Consider the following 23895-nt stretch of genomic DNA (forward strand, 5'->3'; position numbering starts at 1 on the left):
TGTACCCCTAACAACAATATTCAATATATCTATCGAAACAGGGAGATTGCCTGAGGCATGGAAGACAGCAAATGTAGTCCCAGTCTTTAAAAAAGGAGACAGACATGAAGCATTAAACTACAGACCAGTGTCACTGACATGCATAGTATGCAAAGTCATGGAGAAGATTATCAGGAGAAGAGTGGTGGAACACCTAGAAAGGAATGATCTCATCAACAGCAGCCAACATGGTTTCAGGGACGGGAAACCCTGTGTCACAAACATACTGGAGTTCTATGACATGGTGACAGCAGTAAGACAAAAGAGAGAGGGGTGAGTGGATTGCATATTCTTGGACTGCAAGAAGGCGTTTGACACAGTTCCACACAAGAGATTGGTGCTAAAACTGGAGGACCAAGCAGGGATAACAGGGAAGGCACTACAATGGATCAGGGAATACTTGTCAGGAAGACGGCAGCGAGTCATGGTACGTGGCGAGGTGTCAGAGTGGGCACATGTGACCAGCGGGGTCCCACAGGGGTCAGTCCTAGGACCAGTGCTGTTTCTGGTATTTGTGAACGACATGACGGAAGGAATAGACTCTGAGGTGCCCCTGTTTGCAGATGACGTGAAGTTGATGAGAAGAATTCACTCGATCGAAGACCAGGCAGAACTACAAAGGGATCTGGACAGGCTGCAGACCTGGTCCAGCAATTGGCTCCTGGAGTTCAATCCCACCAAGTGCAAAGTCATGAAGATTGGGGAAGGGCAAAGAAGACCGCAGACGGAGTACAGTCTAGGGGCCCAGAGACTACAAACCTCACTCAAGGAAAAAGATCTTGGGGTGAGTATAACACCAGGCATATCTCCTGAAGCGCACATCAATCAAATAACTGCTGCAGCATATGGGCGCCTAGCAAACTTCAGAACAGCATTCCGACATCTTAATAAGGAATCGTTCAGGACCCTGTACACCGTGTACGTTAGGCCCATATTGGAGTATGCGGCACCAGTTTGGAACCCACACCTAGCCAAGCACGTAAAGAAACTAGAGAAAGTGCAAAGGTTTGCAGCAAGACTAGTCCCAGAGCTAAGAGGTATGTCCTACGAGGAGAGGTTAAGGGAAATCAACCTGACGACACTGGAGGACAGGAGAGATAGGGGGGACATGATAACGACATACAAAATACTGAGAGGAATTGACAAGGTGGACAAAGACAGGATGTTCCAGAGATTGGACACAGTAACAAGGGGACACAGTTGGATGTTGAAGACACAGATGAATCACAGGGATGTTAGGAAGTATTTCTTCAGCCACAGAGTAGTCAGTAAGTGGAATAGTTTGGGAAGCGATGTAGTGGAGGCAGGATCCATACATAGCTTTAAGCAGAGGTATGATAAAGCTCACGGTTCAGAGAGAGTGACCTAGTAGCGATCAGTGAAGAGGCGGGGCCAGGAGCTCGGACTCGACCCCCGCAACCTCAACTAGGTAAGTACAACTAGGTGAGTACACACATACACACACACACACACACACAGACTCTCACACATATACACACGGTGCTGAGTGACGAATACACGAATACTGTGTGAGTATGCAAGGAGAGAGACAGAGAGACACACACACCACGGGAAGGAAGAAATCTGACTTCAAAAGAGGAGAGACTAAACGGGTATGAGGCACTACCTGAATGAAGTGCATCGGGAAGGGAAACCAGAAGAAAAGACCATGAACGAAATGATGGAGAATGTAACTGGAAAGTGCCGGGAGGCAGAGTAGAGATTAATTCCCAGCAAGAGAAGAAGTAATGGTAGGAACAGTGCCAGCCCAAGGTCCTCCCGGAGGCACAGGGAGTCAAAGGCAAAAAATGCAAGAGCATGCTAAAAAATATATTGAAAGCAAGAACGCTGGAGAACAGGAAAGCAAGCAGAAATGAACACGCACCGGCAGACAGAAAACTAAGCAACAATTTCAGAATGACATAACAATGAATATGAATGAAAGTTGATACGCAGCTACACTATAAGGAAGAACTCATACACAATGACCAGGAAGACTGCTTGGAGATGAACAAAACATCTGAAGAATTTTTCTTGGAGGATAAAGGGACGTTACCAGAGATAGAAATAGAAAGTTCACTAGCGACTACTGTACACAATACACACATCATAAGTTACGAGAGCAAGCTAGATACCTCAAAAGCAATGTAATTAGATATCATTTTTCTATGGGTTTTGAGACGTGACAGAAACACTGTGTGAACCCTTATCTACAGTCTTTAGCAAGTCGATTAATTCGGAGCAGCTGCCAGAGATGTGGAAGGAAGCACACACACACACACACACACACACACACACACACACACACACACACACACACACACACACACACACACACACACACACACACACACCCACACACAAACACACACACACACTCACCTGGTCCAGGGGACGACCATCATGGTAGGTCCAGGTGAGGGTTGGGGTGGGTACTCCCTCTGCTACACAGGTGACAGTGGCACCGGAGGTGTTAGTGAAGTGCAGGTGTCTAGGTGGTTCCTGGGTGAAGGTGGGGCCCTGTGTGGCCCTTCCTGCTGCTGCGCCTCCTGTAGGAGAGACAGAGAAAACTGTGTCAGTACTCTCTGTGGAACGACCTCAGGAAGGCAAGATCACAGCGGTGTGTGAAGACTACGTCAGTGGAACACAAACTGTCAGTGTGGTATCAAGACCACGTCAATGGAACACAAACTGTCAGTGTGGTATCAAGACCACGTCAGTGGAACACAAACTGTCAGTGTGGTATCAAGACCACGTCAGTGGAACACAAATTGTCAGTGTGGTATCAAAAACACGTCAGTGGAACACAAACTGTTAGTGCGGCATCAAGAACACGTTAGTGGAACAAAAACTATCAGTGCGGTATCAAGACTACGTCAGTGGAACACAAACTGTCTGTGCGGTACCAAAAACACGTCAGTGGAACATAAACTGTCAGTGCGGTATCAAGACTACGTCAGTGGAACACAAGTTGTCAGTACGGTATCAAGAACACGTCAGTCTGAAGAACACGTCAGTTTGAGGAACGTATCAATCCTGGACCGTAACCAAAACGACGCCTCGGTCGTCGGCCCTGACCATAACCAGAACGACGCATCGGTAGGTCCCTAAGCATAACCAGAACGACGTCTCGGTCGGTCCCTGACCATAACCAGAATGACGTCTCGGTTGGTCCCTGACCATAATCAAAACGAAGAATAACCAAAACGATGAATAAAAAAACAGGTGTAACTGTTATTGAAAAAATTCAGAAAAAAATAGTTCTGCCAGGAAAGAATAATGTGCGACAATATTTCAGTCAGTCCGGATCATCATCAAGTAACAACTGAGCGAAAATTATAGAGAAAACCAGAACAGGAGACAATTCACGAAACATTTTGAAAGGTCAGATGTATTGTCTTGAAACTTATTCGTTTTCTAATTTAAAATTGAATAATCGAATAAAAGGGATAATAATTTACGATAAAAAACGGATTTAATAATAATAATAATAATAATAATAATAATAATAATAATAATAATAATAATAATAATAATAATAATAAATAAAATAATTATCACACTACTCTACTGCTATTACTATTAACATTACTACAAGTAATAATAATAATAATAATAATAATAATAATAATAATTATTATTATTATTATTATTATTATTATTATTATTATTATAGCTATAATTATAATAATATTTTAATAATAATCATCATTATTATTGTTATAATGATAATTATTATTAATAGTGTAATGATAATGATAAATATAATAATTAATATAATAATAATAATTACTAATTACTATACTACTACAGTACTACTACTACTACTACTACTACTAATAATAATAATGATAATAATGACCTATACATTGTAAATCATTCATTATGTGGGATACATAACCCATTATTCACAAAATTATTGACATTAATATTAAAGTTTTCCCCTTTAATTTTTACAGAATTTTAATCATAATAAAGAACATGACCATTAAATCAAATACTGGCGAATTTTATTCTGATAAAAACTAGGGAGTAAAAAGGACCGAGCAAACACAGGGAAAAGCATATATATATATATATATATATATATATATATATATATATATATATATATATATATATATATATATATATATATATATATATATATATATATATATATATATATGTCGTGCCGAATAGGCAGAACTTGCGATCTTGGCTTAAATAGCAACGCTCATCTTGCCATATAGGACAAGTGAAAATTTGTGTATGCAATAATTTCGCCAAAATCATTCTGAACCTAACGAAAAAAATATATTTCACTGTGTTTGTTTAGTATTAAATTATTGTAAACAAATCTAAAATATATTTAGTTGGGTTAGGCTAAAATAAATTGTTCTTGTTATAATAAGGTTAGGTAAGTTTTCTAAGATTCTTTTGGTGCAAAATTAAAAATTTTTACATTAACATTAATGAAAAAAATATATCTTTAAACGTATAAGAGAAAATTTTAGAAAGGACTTAATTTTAAATGAGTTCTTGCTAATTGACCAGTTTTACATATTCGGCACGACATATATATATATATATATATATATATATATATATATATATATATATATATATATATATATATATATATATATATATATATATATATATATATAGTATATATATATATAAGTAGTGAAAATTTCCACTGGGGGGTCCCTTCCGGTTTAGGGGCCTTCCACTGGGCGGTCCCTTCCGGTTTAGGGCCTTCCACTGGGCGGTCCCTTCCGGTTTAGGCCTTCCACTGAGCGGTGTATCCGGTCTAGGACCAGCAGCTGGAGGGTCACCTTTTCACACCTAGGTGTTACTTCCGGTTTTGACCATGACCTCGCCCTCGAGACTACCTCACCCTTGACCCCCCAACCAATACCCCCGCCCACGACCCCCTCGCGACCCCCCTTCGCGACCCCCGCCGCGCGCGCCCGCCCGCGCGCCCGCGCGCGCGCGCGCGCCCGCGCCCTTCGCGACCCCCCCGCTGCGCGCCCGCCCGCGCGCCCGCCCGCGCCCTTCGCGACCCCCGCCCGCGCCTTCTGCTGCGCCTTCTGCAGCGTCGTCCGGATCGCCCCCGCGCCTCGAATTTTTTTCCGATTTTTTTCGAATTTTTTTTGAATTTCATTTTCTTGTGCTCTCCATCTCCTCGGATCAAGTTTTTAAGGTTCCCCCTCTCACTTTCACCCCCATCCCAAAATTTCTCGATATTACCAAGTTTTTGGATTCCCCCCTATGGGGGTTTCGAAAGTCTCCATCTCCTCAGATCAAATTTTTAAGGTTCCCCCTCCCACTTTCACCCCCCAATCCCAAAAATTTCTCGATAATACAAGTTTTGGATTCCCCCCTATGGGGGTTTTGAATTTCTTATGATCACCTTGGATCAAATTTTTGGATTACCCCTCCCACTTTCACCCACCCCCCACCTCAAATTTTTCTCGATAATACCAAGACTCCATCTCCTCGGATCAAATTTTTTGGATCCCCCCTATGGGTTTTCGAAATTCTCCATCTCCTTGGATCAAGGTTTTTTTTGGATTGTCCCTCCTTCCACCCCCCCCCCAACCCCAAAAATTTGTCCATATGACAAGTTTTTGCATTCCCCCCTATGGGGGTTTTCGAAATTCTCCATCTCCTTGGATCAAATTTTTAAGGGTGCCCCCCTCCCACTTTCACCCCCCCCAACCCCAAAATTTCTCCCCCCTCCCATCTCCTCGGATCAAGTTTTTCCCGAAATCAAAGTCTCCATCTCCTTGGATCAAATTTTTAAGGTTCCCCCCCAACCCCAAAATTTCTCGATAATACAAGTTTTGGATTCCCCCCTATGGGGGTTTCGAAATTCTTATGATCTCCTCGGATCAAGTTTTTCTCGAAATCAAAGTCTCCATCTCCTTGGATCAAATTTTTGGATTACCCCTCTCACTTTCACTCCCACCCCAAAATTTCTCGATAATACCAAGACTCCATCTCCTTGGATCAAGGTTTTTTGGATTCCCCCCTCTGGGGGTAAGCATTCAAATGAACTCCTCCTATGGGGCATGGTGCTCTCTCTTACTACAGGTCTAAACAAGTGTGACGTCAGTATTCCTCTCATTAATGTGTTTACTCGACGGTCAGTGACGTCACGCGATGACCCCCACACACACAGGCTGAATCATGACGACCCTTTTAGTTCATTAAAGTTAATAAGGGGATATAGTACCTACATCATAGGGAAAACATTTTCACTCTTAACCCAGGTTAATCCAAATAATTTCACATTTTTGTTTCGTTAATACCCACAACAATCCAACAATTTCTTTACAACACAAGTCTAGACATTTTTTTTAACTATTTCATCTCAGGTCACTCCCCCACGAAGTAACCTCCTCCCCACCCTCCCGAACCCTCACACTCCAACCAACACCTCACAATTTTCACTCATAACCCCCAATTTTTCTCGTTTTAACCCTTTTAGTTCATTAAAGTTAATAAGGGGATACAGTACATCAGAAAGTCACCACAACACTTATAACCACTTTTCGATAAATTCACTAGTCACAATTTTACATATTACGAAGTTAATACGCACACACACCTCACTTTGAACACCTTCAAAACACTCTCTTAAATCATTTGAATACTCACAAAAATACCTTTATACATTTCCAAACAACACTGAAATACTCCAAAACATCATTCGAACACCCCCAAAATCACCTCTGAATACTCCCAGAACACCTTCATAAGTACTCTTGCACATCATTTGAACACCTTCATAAGTACTCTCATAATCATTTGTACACCTTCAAAAAACACCTTTGAATACTCACATAAACACCCTTGAACACCTTCAAAACACCTTTGAATAACCTCAAAACACCTTTGAACACCTTCAAAACACCCTTGAACACCCTTGATCACCTTCAAAAAAACAACATTTGAACACACTCAAAACACCTTTGAACACCTTTGAACATTTCCAAACAACACTGAAACACTTCCAAAAACACCATTTGAGTACTCCCAAATACACCACTGAATACTAAAACACCACTGAATACACTCAAAACACCACCAAAATCACCATGAAACACTTCCAAAAAACACAATTTGAGTACTCCCAATTACACCACTGAATACTACTAAAACACCGCTGAATTCAATCAAAACACCCTTCAACACCTTCAAAACACCTTTGAACACCTTTGAACATTTCCAAAAACACTATTTGAGTACTCCCAATTACACCACTGATTACTACTAAAACACCGCTGAATTCAATCAAAACACCCTTCAACACCTTCAAACACCCTTGAACACCTTCAAAACACTCTTGAACACCTTTGAACATTTCAAAAACACCTTTGAACATTTCAAACACACTTGAACACCTTAAAAACACTCTTGAACACCTTCAAAAAAACCTTTTAAAACTTCCAAAAAAAACACAATTTGAGTACTCCCAATTACACCACTGAATACTACTAAAACACCGCTGAATTCAATCAAAACACCCTTCAACACCTTCAAAACACCTTTGAACACCTTCAAAACACCTTTGAACACCTTCAAAAAACAACATTTGAACACACTCAAAACACCTTTGAATAACCTCAAAACACCTTTGAACACCTTCAAAACACCCTTGAACACTCTTGATCACCTTCAAAAAAAACAACATTTGAACACACTCAAAACACCTTTGAACACTTCCAAAAAACACAATTTGAGTACTCCCAATTACACCACTGAATACTACTAAAACACCGCTGAATTCAATCAAAACACCCTTCAACACCTTCAAAACACCTTTGAACACCTTTGAACATTTCCAAAACACTATTTGAGTACTCCCAATTACACCACTGATTACTACTAAAACACCGCTGAATTCAATCAAAACACCCTTCAACACCTTCAAACACCCTTGAACACACTCAAAACACCCTTCAACACCTTCAAAACACCTTTGAACACCTTCAAAACACCTTTGAACACATTCAAAACACTCTCATAATCATTTGAACACACTCAAAACACCTTTGAATAACCTCAAAACACCTTTGAACACCTTCAAAACACCCTTGAACACCCTTGATCACCTTCAAAAAAACAACATTTGAACACACTCAAAACACCTTTGAACACCTTTGAACATTTCCAAACAACACTGAAACACTTCCAAAAACACCATTTGAGTACTCCCAAATACACCACTGAATACTAAAACACCACTGAATACACTCAAAACACCACCAAAATCACCATAAACTAAGATCAACACCCACATCCCACAACACCCACAACCCACAACACCCACAATTTTTTCTCGTTTTATCTAATTTCATCAGAAAGTCACAACACCCACACCTCCCATTTTTTTCTCGTTTTAACCCTTTTAGTTCATTAAAGTTAATAAGGGGACACACTACATCAGAAAAAGTCACAAAAACAACCCACTTATAACGTCTTTTCGGTATCTCTAGTTCGACAACAACACCCACATCCCACAACACCCACATCCCACATCCCACACACACACACACACACACACACACACACACACACATCCCTAACCTAGCCTAACCTAACCTAACTTATCCTAACCTAACCTAACCTAACCTAACCTAACCTAACCTAACCTAACCTAACCTAACCTAACTTATCCTAACCTAGCCTAACCTAACCTAACCTAACCTTACCTAACTTATCCTAACCTAACCTAACCTAGCCTAACCTAACCTAACTTAACCTAACCTAACCTAACCTAACCGAACCTACCCTAACCTAACCTAACCTAACCTAACCTAACCTAACCTAACCTAACCTAACCTAACTTAACCTAACCCAACCTAACCTAACCTAACCTAGCCTAACCTAACTTAACCTAACCTAACCTAACCTACCCTAACCTAACCTAACCTATCTTAACCTAACCTAACCTAACCTAGCCGAACCTATCCTAACCTAACCTAAAATATATTGGAACACTTCCAAAATACATTAGAGTACTCCAGAATTACTTTGAACGACTCCATTTTTTTGGATATTTCCAAATTAGTTTTGAAAACTTTATCGTAAAATCGAACATTATTTTCTTGTTGGTAAACACACTCAATGGTAGAAATATTTACTCGATTTCCGAATAGAAACACTTTCCTCGCTCTGAGAGACTCATTGTGGGTCACCCCTTCCCCCCCAACACCACTGGGTAATGCGGTTCACACCCAAGGTAGATTTAAGATAATCATGAACACCTGCGTCAACTCAGGACAGACAGACGCCATGAAATGCGGGTAACATCCAAGGTAGAAAATCATCTCTTTCCAGACCAACTGTCTATCCTAACCTAACCTAACCTAACCTAACCTAATTCCTAACCTAACCTAACCTCACCTAACCGAACCTAACCTAACTCCATCAATCACCTCTATCCTAACCTAACCTAACCTAACCTAACCCAACCTAACTCCATCAAACACCTCTATCCTAACCTAACCTAACCTATCCTAACCTAACCTAACTCCATCAAACACCTCGAATACTACCTAACTTAACCTAACCTAACCTTACCTAACCTACCGAACCTAACCTAACCTAACCTAACCTATCCTAACCTGTCCTAACCTAACCTAACCTATCCTAACCTAACCTAACCTAACCTAACCTAACTTATCCTAAGCTAACCTAACCTAACTTATCCTAACCTAACCTATCCTAACCTAACCTAACCTAAAATAACGAACCTAACCTAACTTATCCTAATCTAATCTAACCTAACCTAACTTATCCTAACCTAACCTAACTTATCCTAACCTAACCTAACCTAACCTAAAATAACCTAACCTAACTTATCCTAACCTACTCACTTTACTTTGAACACCTTCAAAACACTCTCATACATCATTTGAGACCCCCTTTTCTCAATATCTCTCATCCACAACCTTTATCATCTCACTACAGAACAACCCCAAGATTACTTCGAACACTCTCATAAAGCATTTGAGTACTCACATAAACACTTTTGAACATTTCCAAACAACACTGAAGCACTTCCAAAATATCATTTTGATTACTCCCAAATAAGATTTGACAGCTCTAATTTATCTACACTTACACATTTCATTAAATTACATCTCATCCCCCCAAACTCCTCCCTCATTCTCCAGACTTTACAACATTAGCACAAAAAAAAACTAACTCATACACTTATGACATGAGACATTACCATATCTAACACACTGACTAACTTTGAACCAACTCTGAACACCACTGATCTTCTTCAAAAAATGCTCTGCACATCATTTGAACACCTTCAAAAAAACACCATCAAACACCTCCGAATACTCCCAAAAAACACTACTGATTACTACCAAATCACCACTGAATACTACCAATCACCGTCAAAATCACCAGAAACTAAGTTTAACATCACCATCTAACATCCTTTTTATAGAAATCCCCTCAAATCACTATAACCAAGAACTCCCTCCCCATTTGGCGCATGAAAAAAAAAAGCATGAACACAAACCTAATACGCAAACACTTAGTACATGATCACCATCAACTGAAAACATATCTTGTACACACACATAATATAAGACAATCACCAACTACAATCACCCATGTTCACTTACCTCAAAATCACTAATATCACAGAAAACAATCATTTTTATAAACATTTCACACACACACACACAAAAAAAAAAAAATCATATTTGACAATATCTAAGCGCACTCACCTCACTACCACCAACACACGATGTCTCACCTCACAGGACCGACGAGCTCACCTCCAGTGACGTCACACTCCCATTGTGTTACTTGGTGGTTGGTAACATCACACCTAACCCCCCTTGTTTCAACCTGTTGTACCCTACATTATCTAAGAACACTATATCCAAGACGATTACCAGATTTTATGATCCCCAACACCAAGATCACAGAAAACACACATTTTTATAATTATTCACACAAAAATCACGATCACCAATTCCATATCATGTTTACCGTCATCTATCAACACTAATCACCAAGATCACCAAAAAATCTAAGATCATGCATCTCAAAACTACTATGATCACTGAAAACACTTATTTTTTAAACATTCGCACAAAAATAAGACATACACAAAAATACCACAACACTTCCACCAACATCTATAACATAACATGAGCACTATAACATATCACTATCACAAAAAAAAATAATACACAGACACCCACATATTATACATTTCAATTGCAAATTTAAGACATGAGACATACACACCAAATCTAAGACATTCACCTCCAACTAAGACATACACATCACCCCTAAAACTTCCTTCCTTATTCATTCCGTATATCTCCTAGAGCTGTTTTAACCCCGACGGATCCATCACGACGTAGGAGCCAGAGTGTAGTAGGTGGTGTTGGAGTGGTGATGGTTCCTCTGGCTCCTACGTCGTGATGGATCCGTCGGGGTTAAAACAGCTCTAGGAGATATACGGAATGAATAAGGAAGGAAGTTTTAGGGGTGATGTGTATGTCTTAGTTGGAGGTGAATGTCTTAGATTTGGTGTGTATGTCTCATGTCTTAAATTTGCAATTGAAATGTATAATATGTGGGTGTCTGTGTATTATTTTTTTTTGTGATAGTGATATGTTATAGTGCTCATGTTATGTTATAGATGTTGGTGGAAGTGTTGTGGTATTTTTGTGTATGTCTTATTTTTGTGCGAATGTTTAAAAAATAAGTGTTTTCAGTGATCATAGTAGTTTTGAGATGCATGATCTTAGATTTTTTGGTGATCTTGGTGATTAGTGTTGATAGATGACGGTAAACATGATATGGAATTGGTGATCGTGATTTTTGTGTGAATAATTATAAAAATGTGTGTTTTCTGTGATCTTGGTGTTGGGGATCATAAAATCTGGTAATCGTCTTGGATATAGTGTTCTTAGATAATGTAGGGTACAACAGGTTGAAACAAGGGGGGTTAGGTGTGATGTTACCAACCACCAAGTAACACAATGGGAGTGTGACGTCACTGGAGGTGAGCTCGTCGGTCCTGTGAGGTGAGACATCGTGTGTTGGTGGTAGTGAGGTGAGTGCGCTTAGATATTGTCAAATATGATTTTTTTTTTTTTTTTTTTGTGTGTGTGTGTGTGAAATGTTTATAAAAATGATTGTTTTCTGTGATATTAGTGATTTTGAGGTAAGTGAACATGGGTGATTGTAGTTGGTGATTGTCTTATATTATGTGTGTGTACAAGATATGTTTTCAGTTGATGGTGATCATGTACTAAGTGTTTGCGTATTAGGTTTGTGTTCATGCTTTTTTTTTTTTTCATGCGCCAAATGGGGAGGGAGTTCTTGGTTATAGTGATTTGAGGGGATTTCTATAAAAAGGATGTTAGATGGTGATGTTAAACTTAGTTTCTGGTGATTTTGACGGTGATTGGTAGTATTCAGTGGTGATTTGGTAGTAATCAGTAGTGTTTTTTGGGAGTATTCGGAGGTGTTTGATGGTGTTTTTTTTGAAGGTGTTCAAATGATGTGCAGAGCATTTTTTGAAGAAGATCAGTGGTGTTCAGAGTTGGTTCAAAGTTAGTCAGTGTGTTAGATATGGTAATGTCTCATGTCATAAGTGTATGAGTTAGTTTTTTTTTGTGCTAATGTTGTAAAGTCTGGAGAATGAGGGAGGAGTTTGGGGGGGATGAGATGTAATTTAATGAAATGTGTAAGTGTAGATAAATTAGAGCTGTCAAATCTTATTTGGGAGTAATCAAAATGATATTTTGGAAGTGCTTCAGTGTTGTTTGGAAATGTTCAAAAGTGTTTATGTGAGTACTCAAATGCTTTATGAGAGTGTTCGAAGTAATCTTGGGGTTGTTCTGTAGTGAGATGATAAAGGTTGTGGATGAGAGATATTGAGAAAAGGGGGTCTCAAATGATGTATGAGAGTGTTTTGAAGGTGTTCAAAGTAAAGTGAGTAGGTTAGGATAAGTTAGGTTAGGTTATTTTAGGTTAGGTTAGGTTAGGTTAGGATAAGTTAGGTTAGGTTAGGATAAGTTAGGTTAGGTTAGATTAGATTAGGATAAGTTAGGTTAGGTTCGTTATTTTAGGTTAGGTTAGGTTAGGATAGGTTAGGTTAGGATAAGTTAGGTTAGGTTAGCTTAGGATAAGTTAGGTTAGGTTAGGTTAGGTTAGGTTAGGATAGGTTAGGTTAGGTTAGGACAGGTTAGGATAGGTTAGGTTAGGTTAGGTTAGGTTCGGTAGGTTAGGTAAGGTTAGGTTAGGTTAAGTTAGGTAGTATTCGAGGTGTTTGATGGAGTTAGGTTAGGTTAGGATAGGTTAGGTTAGGTTAGGATAGAGGTGTTTGATGGAGTTAGGTTGGGTTAGGTTAGGTTAGGTTAGGTTAGGATAGAGGTGATTGATGGAGTTAGGTTAGGTTCGGTTAGGTGAGGTTAGGTTAGGTTAGGAATTAGGTTAGGTTAGGTTAGGTTAGGTTAGGATAGACAGTTGGTCTGGAAAGAGATGATTTTCTACCTTGGATGTTACCCGCATTTCATGGCGTCTGTCTGTCCTGAGTTGACGCAGGTGTTCATGATTATCTTAAATCTACCTTGGGTGTGAACCGCATTACCCAGTGGTGTTGGGGGGGAAGGGGTGACCCACAATGAGTCTCTCAGAGCGAGGAAAGTGTTTCTATTCGGAAATCGAGTAAATATTTCTACCATTGAGTGTGTTTACCAACAAGAAAATAATGTTCGATTTTACGATAAAGTTTTCAAAACTAATTTGGAAATATCCAAAAAAAATGGAGTCGTTCAAAGTAATTCTGGAGTACTCTAATGTATTTTGGAAGTGTTCCAATATATTTTAGGTTAGGTTAGGATAGGTTCGGCTAGGTTAGGTTAGGTTAGGTTAAGTAATGGTTAGGCAAGGCTAGATTAGGTTAGGTTAGGTTAGGTTAGGTTAGGGTTAGGTTAGGTTAGGTTAGGTTAAGTTAGGTTAGGCTAGGTTAGGTTAGGTTAGGTTGGGTTAGGTTAAGTTAGGTTAGGTTAGGTTAGGTTAGGTTAGGTTAGGTTAGGTTAGGTTAGGTTAGGGTAGGTTCGGTTAGGTTAGGTTAGGTTAGGTTAAGTTAGGTTAGGTTAGGCTAGGTTAGGTTAGGTTAGGATAAGTTAGGTAAGGTTAGGTTAGGTTAGGTTAGGCTAGGTTAGGATAAGTTAGGTAAGGTTAGGTTAGGTTAGGTTAGGTTAGGTTAGGTTAGGTTAGGTTAGGTTAGGATAAGTTAGGTTAGGTTAGGCTAGGTTAGGGATGTGTGTGTGTGTGTGTGTGTGTGTGTGTGTGTGTGTGTGTGGGATGTGGGATGTGGGTGTTGTGGGATGTGGGTGTTGTTGTCGAACTAGAGATACCGAAAAGACGTTATAAGTGGGTTGTTTTTGTGACTTTTTCTGATGTAGTGTGTCCCCTTATTAACTTTAATGAACTAAAAGGGTTAAAACGAGAAAAAAATGGGAGGTGTGGGTGTTGTGACTTTCTGATGAAATTAGATAAAACGAGAAAAAATTGTGGGTGTTGTGGGTTGTGGGTGTTGTGGGATGTGGGTGTTGATCTTAGTTTATGGTGATTTTGGTGGTGTTTTGAGTGTATTCAGTGGTGTTTTAGTATTCAGTGGTGTATTTGGGAGTACTCAAATGGTGTTTTTGGAAGTGTTTCAGTGTTGTTTGGAAATGTTCAAAGGTGTTCAAAGGTGTTTTGAGTGTGTTCAAATGTTGTTTTTTTGAAGGTGATCAAGGGTGTTCAAGGGTGTTTTGAAGGTGTTCAAAGGTGTTTTGAGGTTATTCAAAGGTGTTTTGAGTGTGTTCAAATGATTATGAGAGTGTTTTGAATGTGTTCAAAGGTGTTTTGAAGGTGTTCAAAGGTGTTTTGAAGGTGTTGAAGGGTGTTTTGAGTGTGTTCAAGGGTGTTTGAAGGTGTTGAAGGGTGTTTTGATTGAATTCAGCGGTGTTTTAGTAGTAATCAGTGGTGTAATTGGGAGTACTCAAATAGTGTTTTGGAAATGTTCAAAGGTGTTCAAAGGTGTTTTGAAGGTGTTGAAGGGTGTTTTGATTGAATTCAGCGGTGTTTTAGTAGTATTCAGTGGTGTAATTGGGAGTACTCAAATTGTGTTTTTGGAAGTGTTCAAAGGTGTTTTGAGTGTGTTCAAATGTTGTTTTTTTTGAAGGTGATCAAGGGTGTTCAAGGGTGTTTTGAAGGTGTTCAAAGGTGTTTTGAGGTTATTCAAAGGTGTTTTGAGTGTGTTCAAATGGTTATGAGAGTGTTTTGAAGGTGTTCAAAGGTGTTTTGAAGGTGTTCAAAGGTGTTTTGAAGATGTTGAAGGGTGTTTTGATTGAATTCAGCGGTGTTTTAGTAGTATTCAGTGGTGTAATTGGGAGTACTCAAATTGTGTTTTTTTTGGAAGTGTTTCAGTGTTGATTGGAAATGTTCAAAGGTGTTTTTGAAGGTGTTCAAGAGTGTTTTGAAGGTGTTCAAGGGTGTTTGAAGGTGTTGAAGGGTGTTTTGATTGAATTCAGCGGTGTTTTAGTAGTAATCAGTGGTGTAATTGGGAGTACTCAAATAGTGTTTTTGGAAATGTTCAAAGGTGTTTTTGAAGGTGTTCAAGAGTGTTTTTTGAAGGTGTTCAAGGGTGTTTGAAGGTGTTGAAGGGTGTTGTTTTGATTGAATTCAGCGGTGTTTTAGTAGTAATCAGTGGTGTGGGAGTACTCAAATAGTGGGAAATGTTCAATGGTGTTCAAAGGTGTTTTGAAGGTGTTCAAAGGTGTTTTGAGGTTATTCAAAGGTGTTTTGAAGGTGTTCAAGGGTGTTTATGTGAGTATTCAAAGGTGTTTTTTGAAGGTGTACAAATGATTATGAGAGTACTTATGAAGGTGTTCAAATGATGTGCAAGAGTACTTATGAAGGTGTTCTGGGAGTATTCAGAGGTGATTTTGGGGGTGTTCGAATGATGTTTTGGAGTATTTCAGTGTTGTTTGGAAATGTATAAAGGTATTTTTGTGAGTATTCAAATGATTTAAGAGAGTGTTTTGAAGGTGTTCAAAGTGAGGTGTGTGTGCGTATTAACTTCGTAATATGTAAAATTGTGACTAGTGAATTTATCGAAAAGTGGTTATAAGTGTTGTGGTGACTTTCTGATGTACTGTGTCCCCTTATTAACTTTAATGAACTAAAAGGGTTAAAACGAGAAAAATTGGGGGTTATGAGTGAAAATTGTGAGGTGTTGGTTGGAGTGTGAGGGTTCGGGAGGGTGGGGAGGAGGTTACTTCGTGGGGGAGTGACCTGAGATGAAATAGTTAAAAAATGTCTAGACTTGTGTTGTAAAGAAATTGTTGGATTGTTGTGGGTATTAACGAAAAAAAATGTGAAATTATTTGGATTAACCTGGGTTAAGAGTGAAAATGTTTTCCCTATGATGTAGGTACTATATCCCCTTATTAACTTTAATGAACTAAAAGGGTCGTCATGATTCAGCCTGTGTGTGTGGGGGTCATCGCGTGACGTCACTGACCGTCGAGTAAACACATTAATGAGAGGAATACTGACGTCACACTTGTTTAGACCTGTAGTAAGAGAGAGCATCATGCCCCATAGGAGGAGTTCATTTGAATGCTTACCCCCAGAGGGGGGAATCCAAAAAACCTTGATCCAAGGAGATGGAGTCTTGGTATTATCGAGAAATTTTGGGGTGGGAGTGAAAGTGAGAGGGGTAATCCAAAAATTTGATCCAAGGAGATGGAGACTTTGATTTCGAGAAAAACTTGATCCAAGGAGATCATAAGAATTTCGAAACCCCCATAGGGGGGAATCCAAAACTTGTATTATCGAGAAATTTTTTGGGGGGGGGGTGAAAGTGGGGGGGGTAATCCTTAAAAATTTGATCCAAGGAGATGGAGAATTTCGAAAACCCCCATAGGGGGGAATGCAAAAACTTGTAATATTGAGAAATTTTTGGGGTTGGGGGGGGGGGTGGAAGGAGGGACAATCCAAAAAAAAAAACCTTGATCCAAGGAGATGGAGAATTTCGAAAACCCCATAGGGGGGAATCCAAAAAACTTGATCCAAGGAGATGGAGTCTTGGTATTATCGAGAAAAATTTGAGGTGGGGGGTGGGTGAAAGTGGGAGGGGTAATCCAAAAATTTGATCCAAGGTGATCATAAGAAATTCAAAACCCCCATAGGGGGGAATCCAAAACTTGTATTATCGAGAAATTTTTGGGATTGGGGGGTGAAAGTGGGAGGGGGAACCTTAAAAATTTGATCTGAGGAGATGGAGACTTTCGAAACCCCCATAGGGGGGAATCCAAAAAACTTGGTAATATCGAGAAATTTTGGAGTGGGGGGTGAAAGTGGGAGGGGGAACCTTAAAAACTTGATCCGAGGAGATGGAGAGCACAAGAAAATGAAATTCAAAAAAAATTCGAAAAAAATCGGAAAAAAATTCGAGGCGCGGGGGCGATCCGGACGACGCTGCAGAAGGCGCAGCAGAAGGCGCGGGCGGGGGTCGCGAAGGGCGCGGGCGGGGCGCGCGGGCGGGCGCGCGGCGGGGGGTCGCGAAGGGCGCGGGCGGGCGCGCGGGCGGGCGCGCGGGCGGGGCGCGGCGCGACGGCGGGGTCGCGAAGGGGGGGGGGGTCGTGGGCGGGGGTATTGGTTGGGGGGTCAAGGGTGAGGTAGTCTCGAGGGCGAGGTCATGGTCAAAACCGGAAGTAACACCTAGGTGTGAAAAGGTGACCCTCCAGCCGCTGGTCCTAGACCGGATACACCGCCCAGTGGAAGGTCCTAGACCGGATACACCGCCCAGTGGAAGGCCCTAAACCGGATACACCGCCCAGTGGAAGGCCCCTAAACCGGATACACCGCCCAGTGGAAATTTTCACTACTACTTATATATATTGCACTCACGAACAATATATATAACAACACTATATCAAGGAGTGGAACCCATGCTGCTTTGGCCCACCATGAGGCAGGCCAAAGCAGCATGGGTTCGATTCCTTGACTATATATATCAATATATATATATATATACTAGTACACCAAATAGGGAGAAGAGTGAAATTAGCCTAGAGTCATCCACACCACCATATGTCCTTGGGTAACGAGTACAACATCCACTTCTGCTGGATGCGCTACTCTTAAGGATTGTGTGGTCTCCACCTATGTGATGGCACTGTGATGTTGCTCCACTTCTCGAGTCAGTGATGTGGATACCGGGTATGTATCCACAGGCACTGAACCACGGAGTCTGCAACACACACAGACACAGGATACTGATACAGACAGGCACAGATATGGCCACAGAATAACGGGCTGTGCAAGACAGTATTGTCAGTCACTAAGAAAACAGATAGTCTGAGCTTCTCGCTGACACAGGTGATGGCCTCTAATGTTCTCTCGACAGGAAATCTATACTGCTTGTTACTCTCCCGCAGAGCAGATGCAGTGTTACACTGTCAGCATGCTGGATCACTGGACGAGGTCGTTGGTGCTGTAGTACCTACTTAGGTGCTGTGATGCTGATGTAGGTGAATGTAGGATGAGGTAGGTGTGGGTGCAGTACCTACTTCCGTGTAGTGATGCGGTTGATGTCAGTGGATAAGGGAGAGATTCCAGCGCATATTAACTGTAACAGCAGCAGCGTTAAGGCTTGTGTCGCTTTTATAAGAGAGAGAGAGAGAGAGAGAGAGAGAGTTGATGGGATGTATAATGGACTGGAGGTGTAAGATATGATCACAACGTATGAGATATCTCAGGGCACGGATATGGTGAACAGAAACAGTAGTAGCAGTAGTAGCAGTCTTAGTAGCATTAAAAGTAATCGTAGTTGTAGTAGTAGAAGAAGTAGGAGTGGTAGTAGTAGCAGTACCAGTAGTAGTAGTAGCGGTAGTTGACGTACAAGTAGTGGTAGCAGTAATTGTAGTAGTGGTGGTCATAGTAACAGCAATTGTGGCAGGTACAGTACTAGAAGGATCAAGAGCATTATTTGTAGCAAGATTAGTTGCTGTATTATTGTATGAATGAATAGTGATAGTAGTTGTGGTTATGTGACTGGTAAGGGCGGTGGCAGCAGTAATGGTGCTTCCAGTAGCGGTGGTGGGAGTGGTGGTGGGGATGGTGGGTGGTGGTGGGGATTGTGGTAATGGTGGTGGTGGCCGGACACTCGGCCAGACCTCATTACCGTGAAAAATAAATGGTTCTCGGACTGGCAGGGAAATGATAAATTATTTGACCGAGTGTTAAAAGTTGTGTTAATGATGTGTGACCAAGGTCTCTCTCTCTCTCTCTCTCTCTCTCTCTCTCTCTCTCTCTCTCTCTCTCTCTCTCTCTCTCTCTCTCTCTCTCTCTCTCTCTCTCTCTCTCTCTCTTTTATTACACAGGGTTTGACAAGGTTAAGGATCCCTAGCTTTATTGACGAGTTATTTACAGGTTAAGGATTCCTAGCTTTATTGGAAAGCTAAGAGCTGTTACCCACATCAGCTCATTTGAAAGCATTTTTAATGTTAAGAGACATACAAGTAGGGAACAGGATGAAGTTGGAGCCATCTGTGGGCCAGCATTTTCATTTGATCAACTGACTTTATCTCGTTGACATCATTATCCTGTACGAATGTGTTCCATACTCGAGTCATCCTGGGTATGTAAGATCTCAGATGGAGTGATGTTCTGGAGAAGGGTACAGCCAGAGTGAAGTTGCTGCTTTCTGCCCGTCTCGTGGCATAAAAGCTTGTTTCACGCTGTCCTCGAAGTGGATCCAAGTGTGGTACTTTGACAATATTGGCCTTGTACATAACAGTAAGGCCACCCACATCCCTCCTATGTTGAAGGCTCTACTGAAATGACAAATCTATCCAGGATGGGTCCAGGCGAGAGATGAGACGTCTTGCTCTGTTCTCTACTCTGTCAAGCAGTCGCAGATGAGAGGGATGGGGGGGGGCAGGCAAACCAAGAAAGTAGAGCATACTTAAGGTGTGAGCGTACTTGTGCCTCGTACAGAATCTTGCAACCCCTACTGTCAAGCAGATGCGAGATACGGCGAAGTGCTGAAAGCTTCCTGGCTGCCTTGTTTGCAATATTTACAACATGGTTCTTCATGGTTAGTTTGGAGTCAAATTTCCCCCAAAGGATATCAACTTCTTCCCCAGGTGCCAACACCCTCCCATTCACCCTTACTACTGCACCAGCATTATCATCATGGTGCCTAGAGACGATCATCATTTGCGTTTTCTCAGGTGCAAATGTTACTTGCCATCTATTTCCCCAAGCTGATATAGCTCTTAGCTGGTGATTGATGTAGCTTAGAGCAGCTGGCATTTCTTCTCTTGGATAAGTGAATGTCAGTGTACAGTCGTCTGCATATGCATGTGATTCTGGGATGAGATGAAGAAGGTCGTTGAAGTAGACATTCCATAACAATGGTTCCAGCACGCTTCCCTGTGGAGCACTTGCCCCATTAGGATGTCTTGCTGATTCCGTTCCATTGAGAACTACACTTAGAGATCTAGCATGAAGGTAATCACTGAGGAGACATAGCGTAGAGCCTGCAATTCCCAGTGCTTGAAGTTTTGCTAAGAGGCCCTGGTGTCACACCCGGTCGAAAGCGCCAGCAATGTCCAGTGCTACCACACAGCTGACTTTGGATTCATCCAGTGACTGGTGCCACTTAGTGGAGAGGTTTAACAACAGATCAGCAGCAGAGTAACCTTTCCTGAAGCCATAATGACGATCACAAAGTAGTGAGTGGTAGTCAAAAAACTCTGTCATTTGTCTTGAGATTATTGTCTCAAGGATCTTACCAGTGATTGACAGGAGTGACACTGGTCTGTAGTTGCTGATTTCTTCTCTGCTCTTCTTTTTGTGAACAGGGACTACATTTGCCTCTTTCCATAGAGAGGGCCATTTACACTGTACTAGGCCGTGCTGAAAGATCCGAGTTAGAGGTGCTGCTAGCTGGTCTGCACATCTTCTCAACAATCTTGGGCTCAACTTGTCTGGCCCACAGCCTTTTCTTGGTCAAGCGATTTAAGAAGGAAGTGCACCTCCTCCTGCCTTATTGTCACCACTGACAGTTTTGACACAGTTCTTGCAGCTAGCCAAGGAGGGTCCCTTGCTGGATCAGGAACTTGCATTTTGGTAGCAAAGTGTTCAGCAAAGAGGTCCACCTTCTCTTGACTACTAGTAGAGGTGGTCCCATCCTCTCGATTTAGAGGTGGAATAACTCTCTCTCTCTCTCTCTCTCTATATATATATATATATATATATATATATATATATATATATATATATATATATATATATATATATATATATATATATATATATATATATATATATATATATATATATATTATTTTTTTTTATTATCACACTGGCCGATTCCCACCAAGGCAGGGTGGCCCGAAAAAGAAAAACTTTCACCATCATTCACTCCATCACTGTCTTGCCAGAAGGGTGCTTTACACTACAGTTTTTAAACTGCAACATTAACACCCCTCCTTCAGAGTGCAGGCACTGTACTTCCCATCTCCAGGACTCAAGTCCGGCCTGCCGGTTTCCCTGAATCCCTTCATAAATGTTACTTTGCTCACACTCCAACAGCACGTCAAGTATTAAAAACCATTTGTCTCCATTCACTCCTATCAAACACGCTCACGCATGCCTGCTGGAAGTCCAAGCCCCTCGCACGCAAAACCTCCTTTACCCCCTCCCTCCAACCCTTCCTAGGCCGACCCCTACCCCGCCTTCCTTCCACTACAGACTGATACACTCTTGAAGTCATTCTGTTTCGCTCCATTCTCTCTACATGTCCGAACCACCTCAACAACCCTTCCTCAGCCCTCTGGACAACAGTTTTGGTAATCCCGCACCTCCTCCTAACTTCCAAACTACGAATTCTCTGCATTATATTCACACCACACATTGCCCTCAGACACGACATCTCCACTGCCTCCAGCCTTCTCCTCGCTGCAACATTCATCACCCACGCTTCACACCCATATAAGAGCGTTGGTAAAACTATACTCTCATACATTCCCCTCTTTGCCTCCAAGGACAAAGTTCTTTGTCTCCACAGACTCCTAAGTGCACCACTCACTCTTTTTCCCTCATCAATTCTATGATTCACCTCATCTTTCATAGACCCATCCGCTGACACGTCCACTCCCAAATATCTGAATACGTTCACCTCCTCCATACTCTCTCCCTCCAATCTGATATTCAATCTTTCATCACCTAATCTTTTTGTTATCCTCATAACCTTACTCTTTCCTGTATTCACCTTTAATTTTCTTCTTTTGCACACCCTACCAAATTCATCCACCAATCTCTGCAACTTCTCTTCAGAATCTCCCAAGAGCACAGTGTCATCAGCAAAGAGCAGCTGTGACAACTCCCACTTTGTGTGTGATTCTTTATCTTTTAACTCCACGCCTCTTGCCAAGACCCTCGCATTTACTTCTCTTACAACCCCATCTATAAATATATTAAACAACCACGGTGACATCACACATCCTTGTCTAAGGCCTACTTTTACTGGGAAATAATTTCCCTCTTTCCTACATACTCTAACTTGAGCCTCACTATCCTCGTAAAAACTCTTCACTGCTTTCAGTAACCTACCTCCTACACCATACACTTGCAACATCTGCCACATTGCCCCCCTATCCACCCTGTCATACGCCTTTTCCAAATCCATAAATGCCACAAAGACCTCTTTAGCCTTATCTAAATACTGTTCACTTATATGTTTCACTGTAAACACCTGGTCCACACACCCCCTACCTTTCCTAAAGCCTCCTTGTTCATCTGCTATCCTATTCTCCGTCTTACTCTTAATTCTTTCAATTATAACTCTACCATACACTTTACCAGGTACACTCAACAGACTTATCCCCCTATAATTTTTGCACTCTCTTTTGTCCCCTTTGCCTTTATACAAAGGAACTATGCATGCTCTCTGCCAATCCCTAGGTACCTTACCCTCTTCCATACATTTATTAAATAATTGCACCAACCACTCCAAAACTATATCCCCACCTGCTTTTAACATTTCTATCTTTATCCCATCAATCCCGGCTGCCTTACCCCCTTTCATTTTACCTACTGCCTCACGAACTTCCCCCACACTCACAACTGGCTCTTCCTCACTCCTACAAGATGTTATTCCTCCTTGCCCTATACACGAAATCACAGCTTCCCTATCTTCATCAACATTTAACAATTCGTCAAAATATTCCCTCCATCTTCCCAATACCTCTAACTCTCCATTTAATAACTCTCCTCTCCTATTTTTAACTGACAAATCCATTTGTTCTCTAGGCTTTCTTAACTTGTTAATCTCACTCCAAAACTTTTTCTTATTTTCAACAAAATTTGTTGATAACATCTCACCCACTCTCTCATTTGCTCTCTTTTTACATTGCTTCACCACTCTCTTAACTTCTCTCTTTTTCTCCATATACTCTTCCCTCCTTGCATCACTTCTACTTTGTAAAAACTTCTCATATGCTAACTTTTTCTCCCTTACTACTCTCTTTACATCATCATTCCACCAATCGCTCCTCTTCCCTCCTGCACCCACTTTCCTGTAACCACAAACTTCTGCTGAACACTCTAACACTACATTTTTAAACCTACCCCATACCTCTTCGACCCCATTGCCTATGCTCTCATTAGCCCATCTATCCTCCAATAGCTGTTTATATCTTACCCTAACTGCCTATACATATATATATATATATATATATATATATATATATATATATATATATACAAACACTGATCTCTGGCTGAAGGAGACTCGAACCTACGAAC

At 41.0% G+C, this 23895-nt stretch overlaps 1 protein-coding gene across 4 annotated transcripts in view; it reads right to left on the minus strand.

Moving 5' to 3' along the window:
- The window catches only part of LOC128684074 (cell adhesion molecule Dscam2), a 1056358-nt gene that overhangs the window by 632374 nt on the left and 400089 nt on the right, over nt 1–23895 (minus strand). For all 4 annotated transcript variants that reach the window (XR_011392763.1, XM_070091160.1, XM_070091153.1 and 1 more), the window contains exon 2: nt 2422–2588. Coding sequence is in view for 3 of the 4 variants with exons in the window: in XM_070091160.1 (XP_069947261.1) it covers nt 2422–2588 (167 nt within the window). In the remaining variant the exon portion in view is untranslated. The remainder of the gene's footprint in view (nt 1–2421; nt 2589–23895) is intronic.

The sequence above is a fragment of the Cherax quadricarinatus genome, chromosome 3, assembly GCF_038502225.1.
Source record: "Cherax quadricarinatus isolate ZL_2023a chromosome 3, ASM3850222v1, whole genome shotgun sequence".
Taxonomy (NCBI): Eukaryota; Metazoa; Arthropoda; class Malacostraca; order Decapoda; family Parastacidae; genus Cherax; species Cherax quadricarinatus.